The 21,148-nt window shown below is 36.5% G+C and overlaps 1 protein-coding gene across 1 annotated transcript in view; it reads right to left on the reverse strand.

Annotated features, from left to right (window-relative positions):
• LOC142351949 (uncharacterized) overlaps positions 1-21,148 on the reverse strand; it is a 50,554-nt gene that overhangs the window by 2,445 nt on the left and 26,961 nt on the right. Inside the window, exons 2-5 of the mRNA XM_075404228.1 lie at positions 7,293-7,436; positions 6,655-6,786; positions 2,902-3,223; positions 2,401-2,651 (exon numbers count right to left, since the gene is read on the reverse strand). Of these exons, the coding sequence (XP_075260343.1) occupies positions 2,401-2,651; positions 2,902-3,223; positions 6,655-6,786; positions 7,293-7,429 (842 nt within the window). The 5' untranslated portion in view covers positions 7,430-7,436. The remainder of the gene's footprint in view (positions 1-2,400; positions 2,652-2,901; positions 3,224-6,654; positions 6,787-7,292; positions 7,437-21,148) is intronic.

The following is a 21,148-nucleotide window of genomic DNA, read 5'->3' on the forward strand; positions in this document are numbered from 1 at the left end:
ATGACGCCACGCACGCAATTCAACTAAAATTGGATGAACCAATAGACAAAATTCAACTAAAACTGGATGAACCAATAGACAAAAGGTAGATTTTACGCCACTGACCTCATATGGTCGTAACAAAAATCTTGAAAAAAAACAGCCAATAGAATACCGGAAACGAGTCGTGTAACAAAACTTTTATCTAGTCCTACTATCTAAACTTATGTATACGTACCCGTTAGATAGGTTGGCGGGACTTACATGCAATCAAAAACTCTCAGAATGACCTTTTCACATTAATTATTACCATCAGTTCTTAATAACTATACATTATAAACTAAGCTACCTTTAAAGTACATTGCTCGAAAACAAGTCAACGTTCTGAAACAGAAGTCTTGTTCAAAAACCAAATCGAAAAGTTGGTTATAAAAAACCAGTAGAATACCAATACTCCTTTTCCAGTCATAAAAACCGTGAGCAGTCCCAGATATCGCCGTGCGGCTATTAAAAACAATGCAATATGGTTATAAACAACCAGTTTTAGCAGCGAATGAGGGTACGCGTGGACGAGAGGTAGAGGAATTAGGTAGATTGGGGGTTAGGTAGTTGGAGGCGGGTAGATCGGTGGAGGAGGTAGGAAAGAGGTGTGAGTAGGTATGTGGGGAGGGGATAGGCTGGCGTTGGGGAGGTATGTGGGATAAGGTTGGTGTGGAATGTGAGCAGGTAGTAGATAGGTGTTTAGGGTCGGTGGTTAGGTAGGTGTGGAAAGGGGTGTTAGATAGAAGGTGGAGGCGGTAGGCATGGGTGGTTTTGATAGGTAGGTGATTGCTCTTTAGTGTAGATCGATAGGAGGCAGACTTAAATGGCAACATAGCCGGCAGATTGCCGCAAAATAACCGCCGTTGATGCGCTTGATGCATATCGAGATTGAAACAGGAAAAAAAAGAGATAAGTTGGCCGAACTTTTTTTCTGTTTTTAGTGTAAAAAAGTGTTCTAATTTAGCGTTGTTTCAGTTGGATTCTAAAACTACACTTGATTCAGCTTCTAAACTGAAAGCTAATAAACTTAATAGCAATGTTAGCTGTCAAACACTCTAATGAACTTTGATAACCTAATTCTCAATGACATGATGAGCTTTATTGTTTCATCCCGTGTTTTTTAAATTTGATCTTTTGATTTTGACAGTATTTTCCACATTGAGTAATTGAATGAGTGAAAGAATTTAAAATCCATTTAATTGAAACTGTGAGTGAAGTAAGTCAGAATTCAGACGTGAAAATCGTGACTTATGTAAAACGAAAAATGTGATCAAAAGGTAAAGCGAATTAAAAAACATAGCAGGACAAGTCCTGACGTACAATTCAAAGAATTCTCATTGACTACACCAAAAATTAGACCTAGAACGGACTTTGAGTGAATTGGGAAAACTATTTCTAAAAAAATGAGAACGAAAATTTTTCTTTTAAAAAAATCATGAAATCAATGTCAAAATGCCGCATGTGAACAAAAAGCCAATAGCGATATATTGAAATTTGGTTCAAACAAAAAACTAGGCCTAGAATGAACGATGACTGAATTGGGATAACCATTTAGAAAAAATCCAATCCAAAAAATCGAAAACAGTAAAAATCAAAGCGAAATTGCCGCATGTGAACAAAAAAAACCACTAGCGAGAAAGCTAATTTTTGTTCCAACGCCGTTTTCTCACTCTACTTTAAAATTAGAGTGAAAAAAATCACACCGAAAAACCACTCACTTTTTCGCTCGATTTCCTGTTTCTGCGGGACCAAAATCACTACTCCCATTTGACTTCAAAAATCATGAAAATGTGTGAACAGATCTTAAAAAACACAGCGCCCAAATACAATTCAAAATTCTTTGAATTGTAAAATAGGAGAGCGCCTAAATAATAGCCGCTGAGAGGCTGACTGCGGCTATTAATCATAAACTCTCTAAATGGCCTTTCTAAATGAAATATTACGAGCACTTCCTAATTGCTATTTACTATACATTACAAAATAAGCTACTGATCAATCAACTCTCGTTGTGATAACAAATGCATAACGTATCGATGAGATATTTTACTAGTAACTCCCGGTGAATGGTACGAAAATCAGAAATAGTGCCGAAACTCTGCTTTGGGACTAAATAACTTTTTCTGCCCATCTTTTCTCGCCCATGTTCCTATATGAAAAAAATCGAAGAAGTAGTTGAACCCGCGATAAAGAGGTTCAAGGTTTACATCCTGTAATCGCAATAATATTTGATTCAAAAAATTACCACAAGGTTGTCATCGCTCTCTCGAAGTTGTTCAACAACTCGGCTTGGCCTCGGACTTTGATAACTTCTCGGTGGCGACATTATTTATATCACAAGTCAAGTTCAAAATGAGATAAACGTGTGGCTGCAATACTCACTGTCGCATATCGACATTCTTGTTGGCCGAGTAATAGAAAGCCTCAGCCTTTGCCACTTTGCTGATATCTGGATCATTGTCCGGGTTGATAGCGGCCACTGAGAACTTGTACGTGTCGGATCCACAGAGGTCACGAATAGAGGGATCCAGATACATGCCAGGTGGCAGAAGGTCACCAGCTGTCAGGAAGTAGACTTCGTTCACGTGGTCCACTAGAATTTCAGCCTTGTCCTGAAGGTTCTCCAAGAAGGTCTGAAGATAAATTTAACTCGATGCACTCGAGAAATGGCATAAAAAAAGTATACTCACAAAAAATGTCTTCTTGCCAAATTCCAGTCAGTTTGATTGCAATTGCCGCTCGGTAAAAAGAAATATTCAACCTGAATAATACGGAGATTCTAATCAATTAACTTTCGTAGAGGTTCCTCGTTCTTATGCAATCCGGTTTTCCATCTTTTTTATATAATTTTAGTCGTGTTGTGGACGAAAACAGTTCCCAAACCTCAACATCCTTATATGAAGGCAGTCCGAAGTCATATCGCGATCCAATGAAACAATAATCCTTCCCATCCAGGAAGTCCTCGAACTTCAATGCCGACATGTCAGATGCAAGATCTGTCACAATTTTGTAGTTGAACTCGCCCTCCGATTCCAGTTCCCATGACACACCATCCTTCAGTCGGATCCATTCGTCAGTTTTCGGGAGCTCACTCCTGGTCAGATGTCGGCTTTCACCGTAGAGGAAATCGTGTTGTGCTTTTCGGTTGAAGGACTCAACTGAATATTCAACTTTGCACCAACCGGTTCGGTGACGTCCACCATACCTGAAAAACACTCGGACGCATAGATACCTTAAAACTTCATGCAGGTTTGTCAAGTCGCGGCTTCGAGTATTTTGACTAAAATACGAAGAATTATTTTTCCGCACGAAACGAAATTTTTTTCATTACTGCGTTTGAGTGAACTAATGTTCGTTTTTTTTTAATCTGTTGGTGGTTCCTATAGCCCAATAAAAGGAGAGACTATCCAGCACAAATTATATATCAATTAATAAAGTAGTAGGAATATCAATTATTGAGGTTTATAATCTACAATACAATTTTCAATATCCCGACTTTGAAATGTTTCAACTCTCTGGCTAGGTATATTGGAACTTCTAGCATAAGTTATAAAGCGACAATTATTCCAAGATTCTGCATTAAGAAACGTTACTTGTCGAAGCCACTTCGAAACTCAGGCTAACATTTCGAGTTACCCATTTCCATTTTACCTTCTGGCTATGTATATAGAAAGGTCTGGCATTTTAACATCCTTCTGGGACTGCATTTTCGAATTTGCAAAATAGTTCTTTTTTCATGTTAATTTTCATTAAACAGGAGCACAACTTTTTCCAACAAAAGTGCATAAAGCTAACACCGCATTCTCGTTCAGAATATTAGAAGTCACCTCAAAAAAATCCTAGACGCACAGAAAGCCATAAGGAAAAATTAACCAAACATTGATAGCACTTTTCTGGACTTGACTTAAAACTTAGCAATACAGTTCATAAAATACAAAAAATTCTGGTAAATGTTTCCCCCAATATATAGTATTTTTGTTTTTATAACCACGCGTTAACAAACTACAGCGCTTTCTGCACTAAAGTATTTTGCATAGCATGATAAGTGGGACTATTGCAATTAATACATGCCAAATTACCATTGTAAAGATTATATCATGTCAACAAATTATTTCAAGACAGCTGAGGAAGAAACAGTTCCCTATTGTTTCACTGAAAAAAAGTACCAAAAAAACAAATGCCATTCCAAAGTTTATGAAGAGTAGAACAAAAGTATTTTCAATTTCCAGACAAATACATTTCATTCAGCAGAGGATGGAAACTAGTGCAATAGTTCACTCAATCCTGTTACACCAGCTGGCCCCTGACATCAAAAATGAAAAAAAAAACCGCCGACTAACGTCGGGCGAAATAGTGGACATATAACTCATACGCCCCCAGGGATTTGAACCATTGAACTCCCGCTCCCTGGCCAGAAGCACTGCCCACTCGGCGATCAAGCCCTTCTTATATCTATGCTGCAATCGATTTATTTCAGCAACATGCTTTACTTCGGAGTGAGAGCAATAGAGCAATTTTCTAGAAGAAAACGCAAAATGGTCAAGCGAAAAATTTGCATTAAAAAGACCAACACGTTTACAATAATTGCTATGAACTCCGTTTTTATTTTCTTTACAACTCATTCTCTTTATGTGGCTGGTTATCCAGGGTTTTTCCGCGCTTGCTTTTTCGTGTTATTATTTTAGTCTATGGACAAATTAAAACAACGAGGTAAAAACAACCACTGGTCGCAAGAAAATAGTACAAAAAATGGTTGCCGTAAGCTCCGATCAGAGACCTCTTGGGTCTGGTGTGGTCTGATCAGAGACAGCTATGGTCTCACGAAGGTCTGATCAGAGGTCAGTTCGGTCAGGTATGGTCTGATCCATAACTGAGCATAGTCTGGTGCTAAAATTCCTGCAATTAATATCTTCAGAACCATTTTATTCTCTTTCAAAACTATCCAGTAACCCAATTTCAAGCCTGAAAATGCTTCACTGGCCCAAGAAGATTGATGAACCGGGAAAACGGTAATTTCCAGAAAAACAATTTTTATGTTGTTTATTTTAATGTTTATGTTAAAATTCTACTGTCCCTGCCAACAATGCAGAAACCTATTAAAAAACCCTAGAGGTTCCCTGCCCCTGGGGCTAAAAAGCCCAAAAAAGAATACATTTTTTCAAAAAATTGCGAACATTATTATTTTTAAAGTAATTATATCTTGAAAAAAAAAACTTTTATCAATTTGAAAAAAACGCCAATTCAAGAAAAACAAAAAAACTCCAAAAATGGCGCAAAAACTTGAAACATTGCACCATTTTGGGCTCAAAACATAAAAATAACATTTGAACCTTGAATTGAGGTCTTGCCAGTAGCTTCACCACTATGAGCACTTAAAGGACTACTAAAGCCAGCTTTGATCCTCTTATGGAAAAACGATAACAGTTGCACCACTGTGAGCTCGATCACTCCTAAAAGTGAAAATTTAAGCTTGAAATAAGGTCTTTGCAGCAGCTGCACCACTCAAGAAGTACTAAAGCCAGCTTTGGGCCTCTAATGAAACTTACTGCCCACTAGGCTTTACCTGTTCATCTCGTTTTGAAAGATCAAAGTCATTGAAAAATGTGTAAATACATCTTCCATAAAAGATAGAGCCCCAATACAATCCAATGCTTGGATTGTAAAAACCAAGAGCTCCTCAATATGGCTCCGCTCAATTTACACCTATAAGAATGTTGACAATAAAATTTAAAAATAAAGCAAGAGAAAGCCAATAACGACCGCAGCTATCTTTGTGGCCACTAATGTAAAATTCGATAAAACCACTAAAAATATAATCCTTAGCCAAAAAACTCACATATTACTATAAAAATTGAAGAAGGAACTGCTAAAAACGGCTAAAAAAGAGTCTTAAACGGCAAAATCACAAATAGCTCAAAACGGCACTATAAAGTCTAGTATTTACATCAAGTGGTCAAAAAGGCTTTTAATTTTGTTTTAAATCAGCCGAATAGTTCTTCGCACGCAAACTTAAGAGTTAAAGCTCAAAAATGCTCTCGATTTGCAACAAAATGCACACTGCTTTTCTTGCTCTCTGCGACAGAAAATCAGTACCTTTCTTTCTACTCTTCAATCTTCGTCGGTAATATGACTTTTTTCACACGTTTCGATTCCTGTTTCAAATACACACCAACAAAACTACCGCTAAAAAAACGTTTCACCGATACTCCTCGGATCATTGAAAAACCGGGAGAATGCCAACAACAACTCCGCTCAGCTAACGCCGATTTTAATTAAACAATTGCATTTAAAACACCATCAGGAACCAAGGCTAAAACTATTGCTGGAGAAGAATTAATTAATCAAGTTGAATTTAAATTTTTCAAGGTCTGGGTCGTAAAAATACATCCCCTTTAGCGTCGCGAACCGGTGTACAAGTCGATAACAAGTTCCGGTGAACAGCACACAGATTTCCTCTAAGATGACTGCATTAGATTAGGAAATAATGCCAAATAGACCGACAAAAACATGGAAAAACGATAGGAATAAAATAATTTCTAGGGTACACAAAATTTCTATAAATCTTTGTTAGCGAGGAACTAAAATTAAAACCCCATAAAGGGAGCGGTGAATAGATAAACGAATAAGAATACGTACAGCTTTGAGATGTAGCTGCTGATGAGGAAACTCAGAACAGCCACCATGCAGATGAGGACAAACATACAGAACAGGAACCATCCTGACCTCCAAATGGACTTCGGCTTCCTGACAGATCGCAACTTTAAATCCCTAAAATTAAGATTGCCATTCATCAGCATCATATTTGTAACTGCCATTTCGAAAATCCTATCCTATTTGTATACAATTGAGTGTTAAAATTTAGAACCTCTTATAATAACTGCTTAACTCCTCGCATTACACGGATCACGTACGCGAAATTATCAGAACTCAACATGTACAAAATCAGATCAACTATTCGCAAATCTGTCCGATCACCATTATTGGAGTGTTTGGAAAAACTTTATTGGGAAAACTATAGCAGGCAATGATGCGCGATATAGTTCAATATTACGCAGACCTCCATGTTGCGAACTTTGAAAATGCCAAGTTATGTTCTACAAATCTTTGAGCCATCTGCCACCATAGTTTTCTAATATGTGATTTTGATTGGACAAACCGCATCCAAAAACAGCGAGTCTCTTGTTCTAGCCCCCCCCCCACGCAATTATTGCCCCCATTACGGTATATTTATACACCACTTAACTGGGTGCACAATAAAAAAACCAAAAAGTCACCTTGGTTCAACTTCAACAGATTCATCGCACTCGAAAGATGGATTATCAATATGCTCGACCTCATCAGCGGCACCAAAGTTGCCATCAAGGTCTTTGGCTTCTTTATACTGAGTAGAAATGAAAATAGGTACAACCATGTCTATCTGAAAGGGGGAAAATGATACAAAATTCCTCACTAGCTTTGTTCAGAAAAAAATGTTTAAAAAATTCAAATCATAGAATATGGTGAAACTGGTAAAGAGGGGGTGGGAGGGGGTTTTTCCCATTATAGCCCACCTCCTCCATTACGGTATACTAAACAAAACCAATCAAAAACATCGATCGCAGATGGTTGTTATCAATTGCTTTCAATTTAGATTTAAAAAAATTGATCACTTATGGCAGATTAAGAATTGAAAATGCTTTCGAAGTTGGGAAATTTTCGCGAGACAAGATAAAGCGCTTCGCGAGACAAACATATTTGCAATTAGAACACCCGCTGGAATCGAATTGTCAGTTTTTGTCAAAGAAATGCTCTCTTAGGGGCAAAGCCATCCAGTCAACGACAAATTCAATGAGATTCGTTTTCTGGTGGATCTGGACAAGCTTAACCGATCCCCGCGCAATTTCCTGTTGAAAACTGTGCAAAATCGAGTCTTCAACCAAGTGGTATCCCAAAAACGTAAGAGAGAACTACAGACCGCAGCCTGGTCAACGTAACCGAACACCTCAAGGAGAACAAACTTTTAACTGTGCCGTTTGTCAAAAGGAATGGTTTTTTCGTAACGAAGAAAAGCTATGGACAAAATCTCCTGGATGTACGTAATTTTTTGCAGTTTAAAGAATGGAACGTGAGGACGATAATATAACTGTTGAAAAAAAATAAAAAAGCACTTTGTCAGGAAGCAGACTCGAAATTACAGCACTTATTCGACTATATGGTTAAGCAAACACTCTTTAAGAAAAAAAAATAGATAACCCCACTGAAACCGGTTCCGTCGATTCATTCCTGGGAGTAGACACCACAACCTACACAAATTTCTTACGCTACTTTTATTGAAGTTACCTGGAGTAAACATTGAAACATCCAAAATTGATGCACAAAGAAATTGAGCGAATTGTGCTTGATGACGACAAAAAACTAGTCTCATTAGATGTAGAAAGTATATACATAAATGTGCCTTTGCCTTTAACGAAGCGATAGATATATTCTAAGGTGCCTCTATTCAAGTGACCACGCTCCAGATATATGAAATATCAACAAAAAACTTCTGTAAAAATTGGTTGGGACGAATGTACTTTTCAAATGCAACAATAAATGTAACTGCAAATTAGACGGCTTAGCAATGGACGAAATTTTGGTGGCCATATTTCCAAACACTTGGACGAAATCGTTCAGAAATAGAACGATGGAATAGATTTAAAAGAGGATTGTCAATTCAAAACTTTCTTACGAACGTTTTCGAACTCTGAGTTCATCGCCAGGTTATAAACAATACAAAAATCTAAAAAGAAAAGCCAGAAAATAAAATGCAAATCAGTAAAATCAACCATTCAAGGAAATTTAAAACGAACTTTTACATATCTACAATCGTATCTACAAACCATTTATATCTGAGTAAAAAAAACATTTTTGACTTGATGTAAGAGATGCATATCGACATGTTTTTTGTTAGAAACCTACATATATTGCTTTAAACTTACTTTGGTTTTGTTCAAATTTAAAAATGAAATTTTCGTTTCTTAGCGTGTCTTTCAAGTTGGATTTTTTATCTCAAAACTAAGATTTCAGTGTATATTCTCGTGTTCGGTATTCTTGTTCGACAAGATAAAGCGCTTCGTGAGACAAACAAATTTGCAATTAGAACACCCGATGGAATCGAATTGTCCGTTTTTGTCAAAGAAATGCTCTCTTAGGGGCAAAGCCATCCAGTCAACGACAAATTCAATGAGATTCGTTTTCTGGTGGATGTGGAGAAGCTTGTCCGATTCCCGCGCAATTTCCTGTTGAAAACTGTGCAAAACCGAGTCGTCAACCAAGTGGTATGCCAAAAACGTAAGAGAGAACTACAGACCGCAGCCTGGTCAACGTAACCGAACACCTCAAGGAGAACAAACTTTTAACTGTGCCGTTTGTCAAAAGGCATGGTTTTTTTCGCAACGAAGAAAAGCTATCGACAAAATCTCCTGGATGTACTTCATTCTTTGCAGTTTAAAGAATGAAACGTGAGGACGATAATATAACTGTTGAAAAAAAATAAAACGCACTTTGTCAGGAAGCAGACTCGAAATAACAGCACAACTTGCTCCACTATATGGTTAAGCAAACATTCTTTAAGACAAAAAAAGATACCCCACTGAAACCGGTTCCGTCGATTCATTCCTGGGAGTAGACACCACAACCTACACAAATTTCTTACGCTACTTTTATTGAAGTTACCTTGAGTAAACGTTGAAACATCCAAAATTGGTGCACAAAGAAATTGAGCGCATTGTGCTTGATGACGACAAAAAGATAGTCTCGTTAGATGTAGAAAGTATATACATAATTGTGCCTTTGCCTTTATTGAAGTGATAGATATAGTCTAAGTAGCCACTATTCAAGTGACCACGCTCCAGATATATGAAATATCAACATAAAACTTTTGTTAAAATTGGTTGAGACGAATGTACTTTTCAAATGCAACAATAATTGTAACTGCAAATTAGACGGCTTATCAATGGACAAAATTTTGGTGGCCATATTTGCAAACATTTGGATGAAATCGTTAATGAGTAGACCGATGGAATAGGTTTAAAAGAGGATTGCCACATCAAAAGTTTCTTACAAACGTTTTCGAACTCTGAGTTCATCGTCAGGTTATAAACAATACAAAATGCTAAAATAAAAAGCCAGAAAATAAAATGCCAATCAGTAAAATCAACCATTCAAGAAAATTTAAAACGAAATTTTACATATCTACAATCGTATCTAAAAAACATTTACATCTGAGTAAAAATACATTTTCGACTTGATGTAAGAGATGCATATCAACAAGTTTTTTGTTAAAAAACCGACATATATTGCTTTAAACTTACTTTGGTTTTGTTCAATTGTCAAAGTGAAATTTTCGTTTCTTAACGTGTCTTTCAAGTTGGAAAAATGAAATTTTCGTTTCTTAACGTGTCTTTCAAGTTGGATTTTTATCTCCAAACTTAGCTTTTAGTGTCAATTCTCGTGTTTGGTATTCGTTGCGCGTGTCAATGGCTGGTTTCAATGTTCTTACATAGAGCAACTCTGGTGTCATTAACTTAGATTGTTGGCTGCATTGGTCTAATATCTTACACTGGAAAGCTGTTTCATCACCGTTGCAATCTTTTGCATGTACTCCCATCGGTGAGTCCACCCTGGCATGCTCTGCTTGTTGGTAATATGTCGGCATGTCTGCCCTACAGAGATGGATTTGCACCCATTACAAGTGAGTTCATAAACCACGTGGGATTTGAGATCCTCATCAAAGCTAGATTTGAGGCAAGGTAAACAGCTCTTAAGTTTCCGAGTGGTGAAAATCGTCTGTACAGAATGAATTTCTTTCAAATTCTTTAAAAATTCATTAGAGATGTTGCCTCTGTACTGTAATACAAGTTGTTGTTTCTCAGTATTTTCCTGTTGTTTTACGGCTACACCCGCGTTAGATTTATGTCCTTTTCTTTTTTTTTTCATTCGCAGCTGCTAATTGTATCCTTGATGATTTTCCCTACGCAATGCCTAGGATATTGACTACGTTCCCAAATTTCTTCATTTTTTGTCAATGACTCATGGAACGCTTCGCAATTGCTGGTGGCTCGGAACAGGCGGTGTATTGTTCCCTGTATTATGCTTTTCTTATGTTGTAGGGGTGCACAGCTACGATAGTTCAGAATTGTTCTAGTATCTGATGGTTTTCGATACAATGTGCAAAAAATGTTCCCCTCCGGTTGTACGTTAATTGAAATTTCCAGAAATGGCAAACTGTTTTTATCATCTGTTGTTTCTAATGTAAATTGGAGATTTATTGACCGCATCTAACAGCTCTTTTATGTCGCCTCTAACTGTTCTCACAATATCGTCGACATATCTTAGAAAAACTTTAGTTTCGGACGAATGGTTAATGTCAGTCTGATCATTTTCACGACAGAATGTGCACATCCATAACTGGTTTTCCATGCTATCATATTCTGTGTTACTGATTTGCTGACATTTTGCGTGGAACCATCCATTACAAACTTCACACTCAACACCCCGGGAACGTGCTGTCATACGGTGTTCGCAATTGCGACAAGTGCTAGATTGTGTGGTGGTTTTACATTTAGGTGTCTGTAATTTTAGTTGTAGCTCCCACGATTTCATCCAAAGGTTTGCCAAAATCACCACCAAGGACGCACCCATTGCCAAACCGTCTTTCTGACAGTACCAACTTTCATTGCATTTGAAATGGACGTTGGTGACGGCTAATTCAAACAGACGTTTCATTGTTGTTCTAGGTATGTCTGCTTTATCGTCCCTATTATGAAGCGATCGCAGGGCACTGTTAACAGCTTCCTTTACGGGAACGTTGGTGTATAAACTTTTTACATCCAATGATAGGATTTGTTCGTCTTTTTCAAGGTTTATTTGCTCCAGAGTCTTTCGTGCGTCATTGGTGTTAGTTTTTATGTTTGCTCCTTCAATCTTTTGGAAAAAGGGTGTTAGAAACTTGTTAAGTTTATGGTAACAACTTCCCGGGATAGAGAGAACAGGTCTCAGAGGGGTTTCTTTTTTGTGTACTTTCGGTAATCGATACAACCTTGCCGGTTGCGCACCAGTGGACCTTAAAGCTTCGTAAACCATAACCGGTATCTTTCCTTTTTTTCCTCATCTCCAAAAGTTCTTTGTTTAGTTCTTTTTCGTTTTTCACTACGATATTATTACAACTCTTTTCAAGTTTTGGAACTGTTCGCCATATAAAAACTCTTTCCAGTTTTTCTTCGTACGTGCTCTTTTTGATAACACAAAACCCTACCCCTTGTCAAAAGGAACAGCAATCAGGTCGTTGTCAAGCAGATATTTTTGCACTTTTGCTAATGCTCTATCTAAAGGTGTTTCTCTGATGTTTTTTGAGTACCATTTTGCTGCCGACTCAATTTCGAACAGTTTTTCACCTCGTACATTGTTCTCACACAGATTTCTTATCAAACTGTCTATGTCCGCCAAGAAATGCAACTCTTCAACCTTGTCCCTTATTGGATGCTTTGGACCAAAAACGAGCAAGTCCCTGACGAGTCCCGGCAAAATGATATTATTTAGAACCACTACAGTCTTCTCATTAGATGCTCTTAGCGGCTTGTCTTGCCTTTCAGAAAGTTTGGCAACTTTTCCCTGCAGTCTTCGTTCAGAATTAACTACATGTTGCCAACTGCGTTGCGCAAAACGAAAATTACGGAGGGCAATAGGTGGTTATCTAATTTGTTAAGGAGAATTTTTCGACCAGCAGCTTGCTTTTGGTCACATTTACGATGCGTGTCAGCTGCTGTGGAAATTTCCGACCTTAGTAATTTTAGTTGAAAACTATGCACCATTTGATCCGAAAAAACATCTGTTTCCGGAACGCAAAATTTCAAAAAATTCGGTATTATATTGGTGGTAAGGCAATTTTTAAGAAAATTTATTCTGCATCTGCTACTTTCATATTTACACACATTGTTTTCATAGTCCAAGTATGGCTTCCAACAGTCTCTTTTTAGCAAAATTTTTCTCAACAAACATCTTGGCAGTTTAACCATAGTTGAAGGTTTGTAAAAGACCTCCGGTGAGCGAACACCAAGAGATGCTATCACTTACCACTGAGAATTCGCTTTTTCTTTGCCTCTCGTTGATTTTTGCTAAGTTTCCTTTTCCCCCTGTTCTTTTTAAGCAGTTTCCGTAGATTAGATTGATATTTCAACACTAACCCCAGTAATTTAAACTCAATGTCGGGGTCCTAATGTAGTTGGAAGTATCTGCTGATGATGTTCGTGTTCTTTTGCTTCCGTCCTGACACCAAATGCTTCGTTGACTGGATCACTAAAATTCCTAACAGCTGTTTTAAAATGTTTTTACCGCCATACTTTTGACAGCAAACCATCGCCTTGTTTCTATCCGAATGACGTTGTAAAAAGGCAACCAACTTCTCTACATCACACGGCCTGTTGTCATCTGTTCGTTAGTGAGGGTGATGGAGTTCTTCAAGGCGTCGTACCAAATCACGAAATCACTGCGGTCTTTCAGTTGACCCTTGTGCCAGACCTTTCTTATGTTGTTTTCGGCGTTTCTGGAGTTTGGGTTGAACGAAAGACCCGGAATGGCGGTCACCGGCGGGAGTAACAATTTTGGATGTTTGCTGTTTTTAGGTTTTAATGCATGGAAAAATGAACTTGCCGCCAGAATATGCACCATTCTTCAATCTGTAATTGTTCCATGTTGATCTAGCTGAAATGACATAGAAAACTCAACTTGCCCCTTCCTGGGCTTTGGCTTGTTAAATTGACAGATTTGATCAAGATTTGAAAGAGGATTGTCAATTCAAAACTTTCCTAGGAACGTTATCAAACTCTGAGTTCATTGTCAGGTTATAAACAATACAAAATGCTAAAATGAAAAGCCAGAAAATAAAATGCAAATCACTAAAATCAATCAGTAAAGTAAATTTAAAAGGAATTTTTACAAATCTGCAATCGTATCTACAAAACATTTACATCTGAGTAAAAATACATTTTCGACTTGATGTAGCAGATGCAGATCGACATATTTTTTGCTAAAAAAACCTACATATATTGCTTTAAACTTACTTTGGTTTTGGTCAATTGTAAAGTTGAAATTTTCGTTTCTTAACATGTCTTTCAAATTGGATTTTTATCCCCAAACTAAGCTGTCATCCGATGGAAGAAAGTTGTATTCCTGAACCAGGTGAAGTGCCAGAATATAGGCAACCAAGAAAACAAAACAATGGGGATCTTGTAAGGTTCTGCAGTCACTGCAACAAATTACCCAAAACTGAACTCACGTTAGTGGGAAGGAATAAGCGTGATGCTACCTCTACAATTCTAAACTTTCGTAGATATGCCGCATTGCAACATTAGAAAAAAATTAGTTCAGGGGACTGTGTATAGGTTTTTCTGTTGCACGACAAATTGTAAATGTTTTGAAAAAGCTTAATGCAAATCAAGAATGTTTGAAAAATCAGAAACTTGAAATTCGACTGCATATTGTACACAAAACCATGGAAACACTCGTGGTAGGGAAACGAAAAGCCTCAAACACAAAGAAAAAGAGATAAACAATTGTCAAAAAATAGTTGAGAACAAAACACCACTTATATTTTGCCTTACAGATGCAGTTAAGTGTGATACAGAAAAAAAACCAGAGAAGTTATCTTAGTTTAAATTTAATTTTTAAACTAAGATAACTTCTCTGGTTTTTGAAACTCGACTGCATATTTTACACAAAACTATGGAAACACTCGTGGTAGGGAAACAAAAAGCCTCAAACACAAAGAAAAAAAGATAAGCGATTGTCAAAAAATAGTTGAGAACAAAACACCACTTATATTTTGCATTACAGATGCAGTTAAGTGTGATACAGAAAAAAAACCAGAGAAGTTATCTTAGTTTAAATTTAATATCTGAATAGTAAAATGAAAACATGCTTGCGTTCGCTTAAGTCGAGTTTCGACAATAACCTGAAATCTCACTTAGTTTATGAATTTCGTATAGTTCATGTGAATCCACCTATGTCGGCGAAACCTGCCGTCACGTTATCACGAGGGTAATTGAAAATCAGGGAAATGACTCACCGGTGGGGCAGCACGTTAGCGACTGCTGTGGTTCGTCAAAGTTGTTAAATGGCGAATCATTGAACTCTGCAGCGACATTAGAAAATTGATCTCATCGGAAGCATTGTACATAAAGCAACAAAAACCGAAATTGAACACGCGGGACAAACATCGTGGGCGGTAGATGACGCTCAATTATTAGTCTGACATGTTAATTGGCTTGTTCAAAAGGTTTTAACGAACACTATATGCAAACAAGCATAAATCACACAACTGTCAACAAACAAAACCTAAAATCTCAGAAAAGAATGAAAATAAACGACATTTTTCGAAAATTGAAAATCTAAGATTTCTGAAAGTTCAAAAAAACGATGTAAACAAGTCATCAATTTCCAGAACCTAAAACTTTAATTTTGTAATGATTGTTGAGATAGTTACATTTTGGTTTAAACAATCTTTGAGTAAAATTGATATCCTGAAAAGGCTAGTTTTGGCAAAAACGTTCGTTTTAAATTTGGAATTGGACTATCTGTTCTTCAATTTATTTTAAAATCAAATGGGTTATTATTCTCTAAATCGACAAAACAGTGAGCACCCACTATGAAAGATGACAGCAGCGTTTTTAAATTTCCCACAACCACTTTCTGTATTTTGAACTTAGAGCAATATGCTATACTCTAGGAGCCTTTTGGAACGATTGAAATATAACTATGCTGATTGGATGTCTAGCCTTCCTTCCGTGTACAGCACCACATGTATTATCACTCTTAGTTACAAGTTTGATACCTTGTAAGCCGTTAGAGGGAAGGAACTTTGCTCAATATGTTGATAATATTGTGTTTACCACAAAGTCAAAAGATAAAGATTTGCTCAAAAAATTTAACGCATTGCAGATTACAAAAAACTTACAAATTACATTAGAAAGTCAAGCTGATAACGGCGAACTGGCTCCTCTTGATTTGAACATATGTGAAGGCAAGGAAAAATATTTTCATGCAAATGATACGATAAGCGTGATGCTACCTCTACAATTCTAAACTTTCGTAGATATGCCGCATTGCAACATAAGACAAAAATTAGTACAAGGGACTGTGTATAGGTTTTTCCGTTGCACGACAAATTGTAAATGTTTTGACAAAGCACTTAATGCAAATCAAGAATGTTTGAAAAAACAGAAACTTGAAATTCGACTGCAAATTGTACACAAAACTATGGAAACACTCGTGGTAGGGAAACAAAAGGCCTCAAACTTAAAGAAAAATGATAAACAATTGTCAAAAAATATTTGAGAACAAAACCCCAATATTATTTTGCATTACAGATGCAACTTAAGTGTGATACCGAAAGAAAAACCACAGAAGTTATCTTGGTTTAAATTTAATTTTCTGAATAGTAAAATGAAAACTTGCTTGCGTTCGCTTAAGTCGAGTTTCGATAAAAACCTGAAATCGCACTTAGTTTATGAAATTTCTTGTAGTTCATGTGAATCCACCTATGTCGGCGAAACCTGCCGTCACGTTATCACGAGGGTAACAGAAAATCAGAGAGATGACTCACCGGTGGGGCAGCACAATAGCGACTGCTGTGGTTCGTCAGGGTTGTTAATTGGCGAATCATTGAACTCTGCAGCGAAATTAGAAAATTGATCTCATTGGAAGCATTGTACATAAAGCAACGAAAACCGGAATTAAACACGCGCCACAAATATCGTGGGCGGTAGATTACGCTCAATTATTAGTCTGACATGTGAGTTGGCTTGTTCAAAAGTTTTAAACAAACAATATATGCAAAAAAGAAAAAATCACACAACTGTCAGAAAACAGTCCCTAAAATCTCAGAAAAGAGGGAAAATAAACGACAATTTTCGAAAATTGAAAATCTAAGATATTTGAAAATTCAAAAAAACGACGTCAACATGTGGTCAATTTCCAGAACCTAAAAAACTTAATTTTTGTATTGATTGTTGACATAGTTACATTTTGGTTTAAAATAATCTTAGAGTAAAATTGATATCCTGAAAAGGCTAGTTTTAGCAAAAACATTCGTTTTAAATTTGGAATTGGACTATGTGTTCTTCAATTCATTTTAAAATCAAATGGGTTATCATTCTTTAAATCAACAAAACAGTGAGCATCCACTATGAAAGATGACGGCAATGTTTTTAAATTTTCCGCGACCACTTACTGTATTTTGAAATTAGAGCAATATGCTATGCTCTAGGAGCCACGTGGAACGATTGAAATATAACTAAGCTGATTGGATGTCTAGCCTTCCTTCCGTGTACAGCACCACATGTATTATCACTCTTAGTTCAAAAAATTGAGCTGCGTTGTAGTACGAAACTCATCCCCCCAAATATATGTTTTTAGCGTATCTTTTGTCTTTTCGTTCATACTTGATCGTCTGATCTGCTTAAAGAACATTTTATGTATTGTCTTTAATCAAAGTCAGATACTGATTGGGTTTTCAATAGGAGTTAGACTCTAGTCCAGAATAAGATGAGTCATCATATCGATCGGGCATAGGATCAATTATTTTGACGAATAGTGCACCTACTTACGATCTTATTTTAATAAAATAGAAATCCAATATGGGGATATACAATACGCGAAAATAAATCCAAAAACTGGCTAAAATTTTAAAAGTGATCGTTGGGCATCAAAGTAGGGATAAAATGTGCGTATAAAAGTAACGAATTTGAAGACTGACCTACTAATTGTGCTACTGCAATTGTCAACTTAATGCAGAAATATAAAAAGCTACAACTAGAAAAATAGATCACAAGTTTTTCATTCCTTAACATTTATCAACATACACGAGGCTTTTGAAAACTGCTTAAAAATCTGCCGGAACTGCAACATTAGAAAAGAATTAATACAAGGGACTGTGCATAGGTTTTTCCGTTGCACGACAAATTCGAAATGCTTTGACAAAGCACTTCATACAAATCAGGAATGTTTGAAAAATCAGAAACTTGAAATTCGACTGCAAATTGCACACAAATCTAGGGAAACACTCGTTGTAGGGAAACAGAAGGAATCAAACACCAAGAAAAAAGTTACACCATTTTCAAAAAAACGTTGAGATCAAAACCCCACTTTTATATTGCATTACAGATGCAACTTAAGTGTGAGACTGAAAGAAAAGCTACAGAAGTTATCTTGGTTTAATTTTAATTTTCTGACAAGTAAAATGAAAACTTGCTTGCGTTCGCTTATGTCGAGTTTCAACAAAAACCAGAAATCTCACTTAGTTTATGAAATTTCTTGCAGTTCATGTGAATCCACCTATGTCGGCGAAACTTGCCGTCACGTTATCACGAGGGAAACAGAAAATCAGAGAAATTGATCACAGGTCGGGCAGCACTTTAGCGACTGCTGTGGTTCGTCAAAGTTGTTAGTTGGCAAATCTTTGAACTCCGCAGTGGCCTTAGAAAACGGATCTCATTGGAAGCATTGTACATAAGGCAACGAAAACGAAATTAAACACGCGCGACAAACATCGTGGGCGGTAGATGACGCTCAATTATTAGTCTGACATGTTAATTGGCTTGTTCAAAAGGTTTTAACGAACACTATATGCAAAAAAGCATAAATCACACAACTGTCAATAAACAAAACCTAAAATCTCAGAAAAGAATGAAAATAAACGACATTTTTCGAAAATTGAAAATCTAAGATTTCTGAAAGTTCAAAAAAACGATGTAAGCAAGTGATCAATTTCCAGAACCCAAAATATTTGATTTTAGTAATGATTATTGACATAGTTACATTTTGGTTTAAAACAATCTTAGAGTAAAATTGATAACCTGAAAAGCCTAGTTTTAGCAAAAACGTTCGTTTTAAATTTGGAACTAGACTATCTGTTCTTCAATTTATTTTAAAATCAAGTGGGTTATCATCCTCTAAATCGACAACACAGTGAGCCCCACTATGAAAGATGACAGCAGCGTTTTTAAATTTCCCGCAACCACTTATTGTATTTTGAACTTAGAGCAATATGCTATACTCTAGGAGCCACGTGGAACGATTGAAATATAACTAAGCTGATAGGATGTCTAGCCTTCCTCCCGTGTACAGCACACCATATATTATCACATTTAGTTCAAAAAATTGAGCTGCGTTGTAGTAGGAAACTCATCTCCCCAAATATATGTTTTAGCCTATCTTTTGTCTTTCCGTTCATACTTGCTTGTCTGATCTGCTTAAAGAACATTTCATGGATTGTTTTTAATCAAAGTCAGATACTGATTGGGTTGTCAATACGAGTTAGACTCCAGTCTAGAATAATTCGAGTCATCATATTGATCGGGCATAGGATCAATGATTTTGACGAATAGTGCACCTACTTAAGATCTTATTTTATTAAAATAGAAATCATAAGGGATATACAATACGCGAAAATAAATCCAAACATTAGCTCAGATGTTAAAAGTGATCGTTGGGTTTCAAAGTAGGGGTAAAAGATACGTATAAAAGTAAAGAACTTGAAGACTGACCTACTAAGTGTGCTACTGCAATTGTCAACTTAATACAGAAATATGAAAAGCTACAAATAGAAAAATAGATCACAAGTTTTTCATTCATTAACATTTATCAACATACACGAGGCTTTTGAAACTGTCTAAAAATCTGCCGGATCTGCAACATTAGAAAAGAACTAATACAAGGGACTGTGCATAGGTTTTTCCTTTGCACGACAAATTCGAAATGCTTTGACAAAGCACTTCATACAAATCAGGAATGTTTGAAAAATCAGAAACTTGAAATTCGACTGCAAATTGTACACAAATCTATGGAAGCACTCGTTGTAGGGAAACAGAAAGTCTCAAACCCCAAGAAAAAAGTTACATCATTGTCAAAAAAACGTTGAGAACAGAACCCCACTTTTATATTGCATTACAGATGCAACTTAAGTGTGAGACTGAAAGAAAAACTACAGAAGTTTACTTGGTTTAAACTTAATTTTCTGACTAGTAAAATGAAAACTTGCTTGCGTTCGTTTAAGTCGAGTTTGGATAAAAACCTGAAATGGCACTTAGTTTATGAAATTTCTTGTAGTTCAAGTGAACCCACTTATGTCGGCGAAAATTGCCGTCACGTTATCACGAGGGTAACAGAAAATCAGAGAAATGATTCACCGGTCGGGCAGCACGTTAGCGACTGCTGTGGGTCGTCAAAGTTGTTGTTTGGCGAATCATTGAAGTCTGCAGCGACATTAGAAAATTGATCGCATTGGAAGCATTGTACATAAGGCAACGAAAACCGAAATTAAACACGCGCGACAAATATCGTGGGCGGTAGATGACGCTCAATTATTAGTCTGACATGTGAGTTGGCTTGTTCAAAAGTTTTTAACAAACAATATATGCAAAAAAAAGTCACACAACTGTCAGAAATTAAAACCTAAAATCTCAGAAAAGAAGGCAAATAAACGACAATTTTCGAAAATTGAAAATCTAAGATTTTTTGGAAGTTCAAAAAACTATGTAAACAAGTGATCAATTTCCAGAACCCATAATATTTAATTTTTGTAGTGGTTGTTGACATAGTTACATCTTGTTTTAAAACAATCTTAGAGTAAAATTGATAACCTGAAAAGGCTAGTTTTAGCAAAAACGTTCGTTTTAAATTTGGAATTGGACAATCTGTTCTTCAATTTATTTTAAAATCAAATGGGTTATCATCCTCTAAATCGACAAAACAGTGAGCCCCACTATGAAAGATGACACCAGCTTTTTTAAATTTCCCGCAACCACTTATTGTATTTTGAACTTAGAGCAATATGCTATACTCTAGGAGCCACGTGGAACGATTGAAATATAACTAAGCTGATTGGATGTCTAGCATTCCTTCCGTGTACAGCACCACATGTATTATCACTCTTAGTTCAAAAAATTGAGCTGTGTTGTAGTACCAAACTCATCTCCCCAAATATATGTTTTAGCGTATCTTTTGTCTTTTTGTTCAAACTTGATTGTCTGATCTGCTTAAAGAACATTTCATGGATTGTCTTTAATCAAAGTCAGATACTGATTGGGTGTTCAATACGAGTTAGACTCCAGTCCAG

Source organism: Convolutriloba macropyga, chromosome 13, assembly GCF_964194025.1.
Source record: "Convolutriloba macropyga chromosome 13, txConMacr16.3, whole genome shotgun sequence".
Classification (NCBI taxonomy): Eukaryota; Metazoa; Xenacoelomorpha; order Acoela; family Convolutidae; genus Convolutriloba; species Convolutriloba macropyga.